General features: G+C 40.8%; 1 protein-coding gene across 1 annotated transcript; it reads left to right on the top strand.

Moving 5' to 3' along the window:
• Window positions 1-11,131: 11,131 nt before the first annotated feature.
• LOC128118843 (neutrophil antibiotic peptide NP-2-like) lies at window positions 11,132-13,342 on the top strand. Its single transcript, XM_052751609.1, has 3 exons — window positions 11,132-11,184; window positions 12,494-12,675; window positions 13,214-13,342. The coding sequence occupies exons 2-3, from the start codon at window positions 12,507-12,509 to the stop codon at window positions 13,327-13,329; spliced, it is 285 nt and encodes a 94-aa protein (XP_052607569.1). The 5' UTR covers window positions 11,132-11,184; window positions 12,494-12,506; the 3' UTR covers window positions 13,330-13,342.
• The last annotated feature ends 920 nt before the right edge of the window (window positions 13,343-14,262 follow it).

Here is a 14,262-nt window from a genome sequence, read left to right as displayed (position 1 = left end):
AAGAACTGACTGTCAAAGCCACAGGTATTCAGGTCTGGTCCAGGGTCCACACTTTCTGAGAACAGCGGGTTCCAACTTCAGAACACAAAAATCCTTGTTTCTTGAGCTCATGAACTTGGAATTTGCTGCCTCTTTTCTTTCCTGACCACAGAAAGGTAAATACTCAAGCAGATGGGAAACAGGAGAAGATAGCAAGGCCTTTCATCATTATCAGCTGGAAGGGAGGGCTGTCACTGAACACACAGACCAACATCGTGATGGCAGCTGTGAGAACAGAGGAACATCAAAGGGATCTGGAGGGCAACAGTCTCTCCCAGTTCCCATCAGTGCATGCCTTCTCTAACAACAGGGCCTGTCTCTGCTCCTTCTCATGACAGCCCTATAAATGCAGGCTGGCTCCTCACTCCCCACACACTGGGCTCCTGCTCACCCTTCCTCCAGGTGACTCTCAGCCATGAAGACACTTGTCCTCTTCTCTGCCCTTGTCCTTCTGGCCTTCCTGGCCCAGGCTGATTCTCTCCCAGAAGCAAATGAGGGGGCTAAAAATGAGGATCAGTCAGGGGTAGAGGACCAGAATATGTCCATCTCCTTTGGAGACCCAAAAGGCTCTGCTCTTCAAGAAGCAGGTGAGTGGTGGTGCCCAGTATGACAGTGGGTTGGAATATCCTGAGACACAGTTGAATATGTGCCCTGGAATTCTGTCTAGAACTGTATGATTCAGGTAGGTATCTTTATTGATTATTTATAACTTTCACTGTCTTATTTGTAGAAGTAACAGTGAGAGTCAAAAAAGTGTAATTGATTTTCCTTAAGATTTTTTTATCTAAAAATTTATCTGTGTAATAGTTTTAAAATATAAAACATATTGATTAGCTCTTTGTTTATCCAACTGATAATTTTGGTATAGAAAGAAAAATCTGCTTTGCTTAAAAGAATAGATTTAGGAACCAAATGCCAGTGTGTGAACATGTTGGGTCAGGAGACAGAAAATGGTGAAGGAATGTGAAATGGGTGTCAAGTCGTGCATGTGATTTACACTTGTTCAATGTATTATTTCCCAGTGTTTGGAGTTGATCATGGTGCTGGGTGTGATGTCACCATGTATCAATAGAAACAAACTTGCTCTGGACCATGTATCCTGATCTTCATAGTATTGTACACTATTGCATACTGCTGGCTACCTTACTTAATGCCTGATGTTCTCTGATTCCTCAGCTGCAAGAAAGGTGACATGCCACTGTAGAAAACATGCCTGCAGACGTTACGAACAAGTCTCAGGGCTCTGCAACAAAGGTCCAGTACGCTATGTATTCTGCTGCCGCTGAGACCAGAGACAAGATTACCATGTGCTCTGAGACCTCATCATCTGTCACTACTCTTGTACTTTGCCTCAATTGTTTTTCCTTCTCCAATAAATTTCCTTGCAGAAAAAGAATCTTTTTTTATGCTTCTTTGATGCTATGTGTCTTAGTCAGGACTCTTCTGAGCTATCTAGTAGAATCTGCAATGAATCCCTTATAAAAGAAGTCTGGGTTACATTTTAGTAGTTATATCAAAAGTGAACAGGAGGTTAGATTCAAAGTCATCTCTCAGTGATTCTGCTCTAGCTACTTCTCCAGTCTGTCAACTCTCCTGTCCTTTAGATGGGACTCACCCTCAGAAACATGTCCCATATTTACACAATCCATTCTTCCATTGAAGGACATTGAGGTTGTTTCTATTTTCCAGCTATTCCAGTGAATACAGCAGCAATAGACATGACTGAGCAAGTATCTGTGGAGTAGGATGCTGAGTCTTTTGGGCATTTGCTAAGGAGTGATACAGCGTGCCACATGGAGATTTCTTTATAGTCTTTTGAGAAGTCTCTACACTAATTTCCATAGTTCCTGCACCAGTTTGCAATCTTGCAATCCCGACCACAGTGAATGAGGGCTCCCCTTTCCCTACACCCTCACCTACATATGCTGTTAGTTGTTTTCTTGATCTTAGCTGTTCTGACTGGGTTTAGCTGAAACCCCTGAGTACTTTTAATATGCGTTTCACTAACAGTTAAGAATGTTGAACACTTTTAAATATACCTCTTAACTATTTTTATTAGTTCTTTGAAAGTTTCCAACAATCTGTTACCCTGTTGGGAGAACACTTATCTCTCCCCAAACTCTTCCCATATCTACCCTCTTCCCTTCTTACCCAAGTTCATGTCCCTTTTTTAAAATCCATCTAGACAACTATGTGCTGCCCATCTGTTTTTACATGTGAGGTTTTTCACATGGCAAATTTACCGTGGGATATAATGAAAAGGACCATTCCCATTTCCCTGTCTTAGTAGCGAACAACTGGCAATACAACCACTGCTAGGGGTAGGATTTTTCTGCCCAATTCCTAAGTTCAAGCTGGAATCTGGTCTGACTTGGGCTTGCACACAACATGCATACCACCCTGAACATTCGTAATTTCATTTTAGGCATTTTAATTTCTTTTATTCTGAACTCTCTGTTCAGATCCATAGCTCATTTTAAACTGGATGATTTTCTTAACTGTATTATCTTTTTAGTTTTTTGTTTATGCTGGATAATAATCCTTATCAGATGTAGAGCTTGCAAAGGGTCTTTACCACACCGTGAGCTTCCTCTTTACTATACTGGTTATTGTTATTATTATTTGCTATAGGGAAGGTTTTTAGTTTTATAAGGTCCTATTGTCAGTTGTTGGCCTAAATCCTAAGTGTCCTGAACATAGACATATAAGCAATGTTACATAGACTCTGTTATACATACATGTGTGTGTGTGTATGTATGCATTTAAAATTTATGCCCATGGATATATATGTAAAATAATAACTAAAGAAGTGGTAGTAAATTTGGGACAGGAGGTGGGAGGAGCTGGAAGGGTGGAAGAAAACTCGAAGTGGAGTAGATGCCGTGTTGCTCATGAATGTGATATTCAGGAAAATGTTTAAAATGAACCTGGAATTTAAAACATCATATCCCACATGAGTTATGTTAGAGACCTCATCAAATTCCACATGTCTCATATTTACTGAGCCCAACGGACTGTCCAGAAGCCTTGACATGAGCCCTGTCCACTGTCTTTTCCTCCAGCCTGTGTTTAGTGCAATTCTGGCCACCTGTGATTCCTAACAACCTGGAAGACCTCCTGCTTAGAATCTACAACAAACAGAATTCTGGGCACATAAACAAACACCCTCATTGGATAGTGATGAGGATACCCTTTTAATATTAAATACATTTGACTTGCCATATCTTCATTTTCCTATTGTTTACACTTTCTTCTCTCTTCCTTCCTGTATTGTGGGGTCAGGAGCCCTGTACCAGCTATCTTCTCCATGGAAGAGCCAGTTGCTTGATGTGCATGAAGGACCAGATTGAGGTGGAATTTCTGTGTCCTCAAGACCACAGTTTCAGATACTTCACTGACACTCTGCCTTGCACATGTAGGGATTTGATGTGATTCATTGGATCCCTCCAGTCGTTGGGGTTGAAAACAAAAAATGTGTGTTAAATATATATACATTTGGTTTTAGAGACAGGGTATCTCTGTGTAGCATTGGCTGTCCTAGAACTCACTTTGCAGACCAGTCTGGCCTGGAACTCACAGAGATCAGCCTAACTCTGCCTCTCAAGTGCTGGGATTAATGGTATGTGCTACCATACTGGACTAGATAATTACAAAAAAAATACTTTCTAAGTTGATAGGTAAAAATTGGTATTTCACTGAAGTGCTACTTGCAATTTTTTGTATGAGTCAGTGGTCCATTTGCATGGAAGAAATAATTTCCAGTTTCTGGTATACTCTTTTTATAGCTCATTTTGCATTTAATTAATATGTAGTATTAATAGGTCTTCATAAATTTAACAAATTAGAATTGTTTCCTAGGTTTTACATAATTTTTGAAAGCTTATAATTTTCTCTGGCATTAATTCCATAGGACACAAGTCCTCTATCATTCTCACTGACTTTTGCAAACCTGGAATCTCTGTATTAGTGATTTCCTGGCATAAACACATGCCTTCCAAATCATGTCCTGAGTCAAGGTCTTTCTCTCCAGCAGTATTTCATGAACGCTGTCATTCTGACATAAACATCACGTGCATTCGCCCAGCAAGTGCAGAGGAAACAGGACTGGAGATGGCACTGATGAGTCAGGGATGGCAAAGTGATTTGGTGACACCTTCCTGGGCTGTTCCTGCTTCTTCTCTGCCTTTCCATGTCACAACCTTCTTTCCATCCTCAGCCAGCACATAAGTCTTTTCATCAAAGATCCAAAGTTGATCCTGGACTATTACCTCTCATCTGGACCTGACCAATTTGTGTGCTCAGGATGCCAGATTATTCCCTGTGCTTCGAAGACCTTCAGAGTGTTGCTCACTGCAGTGTGGAACCCCAAGATGGGTCACAGCTTTCAGTACTTGATTCTCCTTGCAGTCTCCTTGTAGACACACCACCAATGTTTCTGTCTTTGTTTCTGAATTTTGATTGAAATTGTTCTTTTCGTACAATATATTCTGATCACAGAATTCCCTCTCCAATATCCTCCCAGATCTTCTCCACCACTCCAACTTGATGCCTTCTCTCTATCCCTCTCTTTAGAAAACAAGCAGGCAAATAAAACAAATAGACAAACAAGAATAATTATCATTATCAGCTGGAAGGGAGGGCTGTCACTGAACACACAGAACAACATCTTGATGGGCAGCTGTGAGAACAGAGGAACATCAAAGGGATCCTGGGGCAACAGTCTCTCCCTGTTCCCATCTGTGCATGCCCTCTCTAACTCCAGGGCCTGACTCTGCACCTTCTCATGACAACCCTATAAATGCAGGCTGGCTCCTCACTCCCCACACACTGGGCTCCTGCTCACCCTTCCTCAAGGTGAATCTCAGCCATGAACTCAATTGTCCTCCTCACTGCCCTTATCTAGCTTGTCTTCCTGGCCCAGACATCCTCTCCCAGAAGCAACTGAGGAGACTAAAAATGAGAATCAGCCAGGGGTAGAGGACCAGGATGTGTCCATCTCCTTTGGAGGTCCGGAAGGCTCTCCACTTCAAGATGCAGGTGAGGGGTGGTGCCCAGTATGATAGTGGGTTGGAATCTCCAGAGAGATGGGTGAAGATGTGCCTTGGAATCCTGTCAAGAACAATCTGGCTCCCTTGATAACTCTGTCTTACTTCCTTCTATTTCATATTCACAGCATTAACAGTGAGAATGAAGTAAAGCTTTTTTATTTTCATTTTCTTTTGCATTAGTCTTTTGCTCTAAAAATACAATTTGGAATTTTACCAGAATGTAGAGCAATATATTGAATAGATCCTTATAGAACAAAATGAGTAGTCTTAGGTATGAGGAAAATAATTTTATTGCCTAAGAGAACTTCAAATCAGTGTAAGAGTTCATTCAAGTTTATAAATTGTAAGAAAAGGAGCATAAAAATTAAAGATGCATCAGAATGTATCTGAAGTCTGGCATTTTATCAACACTCCTCATGTACATTATTTCAATTTGTGTTGAGTTAACCATCCTGCTGGCTGTAATGTTGCCAACAAAACATACCCATGCTTGTAGCACACATCTTCATAAGACTGTATACTATCCCACCCTGCTCTCCTCCAAACTCGATTCCTGTTTCTCTCTGTGTATCTCCAGCCTCAGAAAAGCTCTTGACATGCTGCTGTTGAAGCTGATCCTGCAAAATGCTAGAACACATCAGTGGGATTTGCACCAAGTGTAGTAAAACCTATGTGTTCTGCTGCCACTGAGCATAGAGACCAGAAACAACAAGATGACCATCTGAGGCCGGAGAGAGGCCTCTGATTTCCACTGCCCTTGTGTTTCTCCTTTGTCCCAATAAACTGCTTGCATTATGCTCCCCTTGTGTTTGCATTCTTTGGTATTTACTATAAGGCTCAGTCAGGACTCTGGATATCAAGTACCAGAACCTTCAAGGAAACCTTTGCAATTGAATAAATAATTTAGTTTTTATTTAAAAAATACTGACTCCAAATACTAACCATTTTAAGGATGATCCCAGGGTTCAGACACAAAGTGTAAAGGAGTTCAGAGTGCTGATAATCTTGCTACATTTCTTTCTTGACTTTTGACTCTGCCTTCATGTAGATTCAACTTACTCTCAAAGACATTCCTACATGTGAAGAAAAACTACAACTTTGGTCTTCAGGTTTATAGATTCCTAATATCTTAATTTTACAGAGAGCCACAGTCTCCTTAAAAAGGGTTGAAGTTTCAATGAGTAGGCCTGGATTGTGCCTCAGCCTTCTAAGCCCTGGGTTGTTTTCAACTCCATAGCGACAACTTTTTCCAATATTAGAAAAAGTTAATACAGAGACACAATGGGTAGGAAGAAAATCAAGTCATTAGTATCTATGATGTGCATATTATCTGCAGCACTTATGCTTATATACCACAAAATGTATATTCTATACAGAAAACTGTTCTTCACATACAGTGCCTAATGACTCCAGTGTGCTCTGCAATATACACTCAAGAGCATTAACTTATAGCTTTGGTGTGCTTAATGCAGCTTGGAAGTAATTCCAAGAAAAATAAAGAAATCAGCAGACAGTTCTCCCTGCATCTTGGAGTCCTCAGTGGTGCTACAGGTTGTTAAGACTCAGACTCCAGAACATTGCACACTCCTTAAGGTAGTTATGTGTGTTATCTGATGAAAAGATGGCAGTGGTGACCTCTTAGACTGCCGACTCTAGTAGCACAGATAACGTGGGTTCACATGATACATCCTTGTGGGCACTCAATAAGGAAGGAAGCATACTGGGAGAATGGAATACCGCATCACTCTGAGGAAGAAAGGATGCTAGAAGCATCTCATTAGGTAGTTGTTATAACAATCTGTGTTGGGCCATGACAGATACCAACTCCACCAAATGAACTAGTAGATAAAGTGTAACTCTAGCCAGTACAACTTTTTCTGTCTCAAATATCACAGGAAACTGATTAGCGGATTGCAAATGTAATATGTAGTTACCAAAGTCCCATAATACATTTCTGTCTAAATAAGTTACTCATGTTCCAGGATAAATAAATTTAATGATTTAATCAAATGTGAGGTCATCCTTCTGAAATGTAATTATCTAAAAATGTAGGTCCTCTGTGTTCAGTTACAATTAGTGTAACTCCAGTAACTGTCAATGGGCAAATACTTGACACAATCACATTGACCAATCTCCCCACTAACGTTCTCCAGGGCTTCTCCACCAGCTCACAAGGCTACAAGCCTCTCTTGCCTTTATTTCCAGAGAGTTCATTCCAACCTCTCTCCCTATTGCAAATTGTTGACCCTGGATGCAATAATCTCATGTATTCTTCCTTCCCACTTTTGAAGTTTGGGGTGAAATTTTCTTGTAAAATGCAAGAGTTTATTGTTTTTAAACTGACCTATTGTAACAGTGAAAATTTAAGGTGTATAATGGTAAGGATTGATACATGTATATGCAGATTGTGAAATGATTAAATTGGGGAATTAGCCTGTCTGTCACCTCAGACATTTATAATTTCTTTATGGTGAAACAGTAAAATTCTACTGTCTTAGCTATTTTGAAATATGTAACCCATTATTATTTACAGTCATGTTATTGTGTAATAGTTGAGCAGAAGTCATTGCTCCTCCCTAAATGTAACTCTGTACCCATTGTACTCATTGACCAACATCTGCTCCAAATCTCTTGGCTTGCCAATCTCCAATAGCAAGTATTTTACCCCACATTCCATTGTGTTGATTTTTATCTTGTATATGTGAGAAAATGTTGTCCTTATATTTGTGCAACTGCATTTAACACATTAAGTGTCCTCCAGGATCATCTCATTTATTGAAAATTCCATCTTTTTGTGGTTGAAGAGTGTTCAGTGTGCACATGCGCACGCGCGCGCGCGCGCGCGCGCTCACACACACACACACACACACACGCACACAATGTTTATGTTTACCACATTTTCTTTACCCATTCTCCCACTGTAGAACATGGAGGTCAATGCCATCTCTTAGCAATAATATACAATAGTGTACAATAATGTACAATGTACAGAGCTATAATACACAAAGATATCTGTCCAATTTGTGTTCATTTCCATTTGAAAGTTTGGTTTCCTGATCTCTTTCTACAACCAGAAATAGGATATAAAGGATTGAGAAAATATATTTTTCTGTGCTTTGAGAACTTTCCTTTGCCACTCAAAGCTCCACAGATCATTTCAGAAATGTACTGGTTAGAGAAGAAGGTTCTCCAGTCTAATGTGGCCCAGATATTCACCTTCCCAACAACTTGGAACTCTGACACCCTAGGTGACAGTGACTCTCTCCTCACTCTCTTCAACCCTCCAGCCAATGACCATATGCCCACACATTTGCCATTGCCTAGATACACCTTCACTTGAGTGTCAACCTAAAATGCCTGGTTTATAACCTATCCCACTGCCTTCAGGTCTTCTGATGTGAGTGACCCCAGGTTCTTTGATGATTAGCCTCAGTAAAGTTGTGTTTGCCCAGTCTATACCTACAACAGTTGTAACCAGCTCTTTCATGTTGAATGTTTTGCATTAGGTTTGGTCGTGTTTCCCATGTGTATTACCTGGAGTCTTGGATTCAACCTTAAGGAACCACCTCAGCCTGACGCAGCATTTTCACTCAAATTCTTGAGAACTGTAAGGAGGAATCTTGCCTAGAGAAACTGTTTGGTTCAAGGAATAAAAATGCTGTCCTGGCCTGTCATACTCTTTCTTTTTCTGATGACTCTGATGTGATGGTAGAGTGAATGAAGGGCAGCTCAATGGAACCTTGCTAGCTTAACTTCCTAGTTAAAAAAAAGAAAACCCGACAACTTTCTGGTCTCCCTCATGTTCTAGCAGTTGCCAAGACCATATACTTCCCACTAACTCTCTCCCCAAGGACAGAGACCTGAACCACACTTTGGTTATACACTAGTCCTGCATCTGCATTGCAACAATTTAGATGAAAAATGAAAAGAACTTGTTCACTAAAACACTCCAATGAGTACAGAACTTGATGCCCTTTATTTATTATGTGTTCTGGGTTATTCTTGAGAAATTAAAGAGAAAAGATGAAGTCCCACTTCATAAATACATTGACAAAGCAAAAGTTTATGTTTAAAATAATCTACACCAGTCACAGGTTCACTCACTGTGTACCTAAGCACGCTCTGCTCTCCTACTGCTGTGTAAGAAACCATTACAATAAGAAATGGATTTCATACAACACCCGCACGTGTTCTAACTCAAATTGACCACTTGGTCATTGGTCAACACCATGGGCAGAAAGAGGAGTGGTTCTCTAGGATTTAGAGTTTACTGCAGAAGCACTCTCCAGCATGGTATGCAAGTGGTACTGGTGTCAGGAGGAAGCTTAGCAGGGCTGTGAGCTGAGACAAGATGTGCAGACCACAACTATCCATCCTGGCTCAGGAGAGGAGAATCATTAGACAGTTGTTCCTGTGTGAACTGAGTGGGTTTAAATGATGGATATTGTAAATATTAGAAATCAAATCATTTTTTCATGAGCAACCTGGCAATAAATATTTCTGATCTATAAGAGGCCTCGGTTCTTCCCCTCTGGTCTTCTCCACAAGACATGGAGTTTCTCAAAGTATGGCAGATGGGTTCCAGCATGAACATCTGTCTTAGTCAATTTTGACTGGTATATGACAACACCATGTATCAGATCATTGATAATCGTATTATATACAGCAGATGGGACCAATTTCCTGAAGTTATGGAGGCTAGGAAATCTAAGATGAAAGTGTCAAAAGTTTTACTCTGTGGTGATGGCCCATTTCCTGGTTGACAAATGATACTTTCAGGAAATAACCCCAACTTATAAAAGGGACATGGAGGTTCCCTCAGCCTCTTTTGTAAAAGAACTACCTCATACTTGGGGGTTCTTCCCTTTTAACCCAATCCCCTGACAGAAGACCACACTCATAAATTTCATAAACTCTAGGAGGAAAATTCCCACACAGTAATTTTAGTAAGACTTAAGCATTCAGACCATAACATCATCCAGTAAGAAGAAAGTGAAAATATTAATATTTCAAGTCTTGGAAACAAAAATACAGCATGCTGACATGTGTGAGATTTTGCTATTGGTCAAGAAATTACCATATATGCTCAAGAGGAGTTTGGACAAGTCTGCATTCTGACAGCAAATGTCACAGGATTTGAAGTCATCTTAAAGCACTGATTTCAATCCTAGGGACTGTATGGTGCATACAAGAAAAGCTGGTGCATCTCCAGCATGCAATGTCCATTTTGGTCATGCTTGGTCTAATACAGCCCTTAGAGATGACCAGTATTGGTTTAGGTATAATGCCTCTGAACACACATCACTTGGCAAGACCATCTACTACCAATCTCTCTGCTATATGTCCAGCCTCTGGGACATCCAGAAGCCATTATGTGTCAAATAACCATCTCATGACTGTTTTGCCCATGTTGTTCTAGATAATTGTTTATCCTTAGCTAGTGGCCAAGAAAGGTTGTATCTTGTCCCTCCAGGGAATGGCATAATGCATACATATCAATCATGCGAGAGAGTCCATTAGAAACTGTACAGCCACACAGCAGAACTAATGTACAATCTCATCTTAGTGTGGCATCCCTAATCCACTGAATGGCTTAACTAGCTCTCATGGCTGCCACCTAGGTCCTGGGGAGATTCACTGAGAACTCACTTTAAAATCCTTCTCTACACATTCATTAAATATTTATTCTAGTCATCTTCACCAGGTATAAAGCAGATTTGTAAGCCACATGTTTCCTTTGTGCTCTTTCATACTTTCTGACATCAGTGATTAAGCCTCAGCCACAGGCCTATACAGCACAGGCTCCACTGTGTAAGCAGAGATGGGGTAAACAAGTATTGTCTAGGCCTGGACAGCATAGATACAAGTTCCTTCTTGGAAGCCCTGGCTTGCCCCAGCTTTTCCAAATTGCCTAAGTGTCCTTGCACCACAGGTGTTGGAAGTACCCAATAGAAATTAGCCACAAAAAATTAGGACATCACAAGTGACCATTAAAAAGGGCAAGTCTGTCCTGCAAGGCTACAACTGCTGTTGCATCCCAAGATCTGGACAGAGGAGTGCTGTATCCTGCTCTGCTCTCCACACAGCCCAAGGATCTGTAAGTAATGAAAGTCCCTTTATTTTCAAAGGATGGATATGTCATTGTGGCCTAGCTGCAATTGACTTCCTAAAGGCAAGGGCACCCTGGAGGAGCCCACATATGTAGACACACATCTAGGGCTCTTCTGTTCGGGCCTCTAGTGGCTTCCAAGGATACTAGTCATTGGGTAAGGGGAAATTCACAATACTTTTTTCAAAAAACAGATGTCTTACTTATCCTTTAGGTAGGGAGAATAATATCATCTTAAAAATGTGTTTCTGTTTTAAGAAATATCTCTTTGGGTCATCTACCATTTAGTGTTTGACTTGGTTTTGGCTTCTGAGGTGCACACGTTGCATATATATATATATATATATATATATATATATATATATATATATATATATATATATATATATATATATATATATATAGTTTCTTATCAGGTGTCTGCTTTGCCAGCCTTTAGCACCATGTTCTAGTTATCATTTCAAGCTGATGATTATTTCCTCTCCTATGGAGAAGCTGTAGAGTCCAGTGCAATCCCACTTGCCCATCTTTGCTTTGTTCTCAGCACATTTGGTGTCATGAAAAAAAAAAATCACTGTCCAGATCCAGGTCTGAATTTTCTTCTAGTAGTTTAATGCTTTCAAAACATATGCCCAGGTCTTTGAATCATTTTATTTGAGATCAAGTTCCAATTGTGCATGAAATCATTGGGTTGTAAGGTTTAATTCTGATAATCTTAATTGTCACTCATACTTGCATAGAAGTGGAAAGAATAAATGTTTCTCCTTCTTAGATTCATGCTTTACTCAGAATCACAGGAGTTCATTTCATCCATAGTGTAATAAGGTCAAAGTGGTCATCACATGTGCTGTAACACATCTAACCCTAACAAGCCTTGACTAACAGGCATCACCAGGATCCAGGTCTGACACCAGAGTTGACAACAGAAGACATCAGAATCCATCTTCAGAGATTTAGAGGCATTATTTTCTTGAACTCAATGCATAAGAGTGCTGCTTATTCTATTTTAACTTTAAAAAGTAAGCACTCATTCAAACGGTAGGAACAAAATCCAAGCGGTAACAGGAAACAATAGCAGAGTCCCCGCCCCCATCCTCACTAGTGTAAACCAAAGGCAGTCACCAAACACCCAAATGAAGACATTTTGTGATGAAGCTGTGAGAACAAGAGAATCAAGAGGACCTCGAGGACAGATCCTTCGCCTTATCAATCCTGTCCAACTCCAGGACCTATCTCGGACCCTTCTGCTCACATACTACACACACACACTTGGTTCCTGATTTTTTTCATCCCCTAGGAAACCCAAGGCCATGAGGACACCCACTCTACTCATCGCCCTTCTGGTGGCCCTCCAGACCCAGGCAGAACCTCTCCAAAGAAGAGCTGAGGAGGTTCTAGTCCAGGAGCAGCTGGGAGAGGATGACCAGGATATGTCCATATCCTTTGGAGGGGATGAAAGCAGTGCTCTTCAAGGTGCAGGTGAGAGATGTCAGCAGGTTAGAGACAGGAGCAAAGGGAAGGGATGGAGATAAGCTCTGAAATCAGGTCACCTAGGTGACTTAACTACTTCTTTATTTTTCTCATTCAACAGCAGGAGCCAAATAAACCAATTTCTTTCTGCAAAGACTTTTGTTCCAAGATATGCTTGTGACTCTCACTGGGTTTAATACATAAAGAGATTAATAGCTAGTTTTTTTCTAGCTCTAAATGGCTAGACTTGGTCATGAGGAGAATATCTTATTGTGCCTATTACATTTTAGTAATTGGAGGCATGTGTTTAGATATTTATGTAATGGCAGGATGCACAAAAACATGTGATGGTAGCAGCACAAGAGAAGAAAATGAAACTACCATGTTTAACGTGTATATTTATTCATATTGATTGTGATTGCTCAGGCTGCTGTCAGTGATGGTGAATGTGGGGGACCCACTTCACCTAGCACATAATCGTGCCCATGATCACATTCACCTTGCTGACCCAGGCACTGACTGCTTCTTGTGGTCCCTGTCTCCCCAGATGTGAGGTCAGGCTTGACCTGCTATTGCAGATTAAGAGGCTGTGGATTTAGAGAACACCTCATTGGGTACTGCAGGTACCGGAACGTCATCTACCGACTCTGCTGCCCCACATGATCACTAAGAACAAGACGAAGAGGTTTGCCATATGAGTTGAGAACCTGAAGGATACTACTTGTCCCCTGCTGTGTGTCCTCGAATTTCTTCCTCCTTTATATCTAAATAAAGTCCTTGCAGCAAGTTCGTTATGTGTGTGCTTGTGCTTGTCTGGTTTCTCCAAGCAAGACTCTGAGAATGGAGTACCAGAATGCTATAAAGAATTTCCTGGCTCTGATGTGTAGGAATATCAAGGCTGTCACACAGGCTTCTGGAAAATAAGAAAGGTCAATGCTGTTGTAGTCATTCTAATCTCTCATCTCATAACTTGCCTCATTTAGATCAGAACCACTCTCAAAGCCATTGACAATGTGGGAGGTTGAAAACAACACAACTATCTTCATGTTTCCAAAGTCTCAATGACCTAACTTCTCAAAGAAGACAACATCCTCATTCCAAACATTAGGATTTGACCAAACAGGCCAACATCATATATCTGCCCATAAAGCCCTAGATTTGTATCATCTCCACAGACAAAACTGTAAGTAGCATTAAGAAAGGTTAGCGCATGCTACAACCCATAGCCCCAGAGAGGCTAGGTAACAAGAAGGGTTCAAAGAGGGATGCATGAATTTCCCTGGGAAGCAGAAATTGAAGAGATCTCCTTGGTGAAATTGGGGTGAGTGGGGATGAAAACATGAGGGCTCAGGGACAGGATGGATGGAGAGAGTAATTAAAGAGATATCTTGAGGGAAGGGAGTTGCATTTTGGGGCCAGGTAGAAAACTGGTGCAAGGGAAATGCTCACAAATCTAGCAAGTTGACCCCAGCTAAGAGTCCTAGCAATAGTGGATAGGTAGTCTGAACTGGCATCTCCTGTAATCAGATTGGTAACAACTTGATTTGTCATCAGAGAGGTTTAGTCCAGTAACTGAGGGAAGCAGATGCAAAGATC

Source organism: Peromyscus californicus, unplaced genomic scaffold, assembly GCF_007827085.1.
Source record: "Peromyscus californicus insignis strain IS unplaced genomic scaffold, ASM782708v3 Scaffold_23__1_contigs__length_62951481, whole genome shotgun sequence".
Lineage (NCBI taxonomy): Eukaryota > Metazoa > Chordata > Mammalia > Rodentia > Cricetidae > Peromyscus > Peromyscus californicus.
Note: the sequence above shows the minus strand (reverse complement) of the source record. Positions and strands in the feature narration are given on the sequence as shown.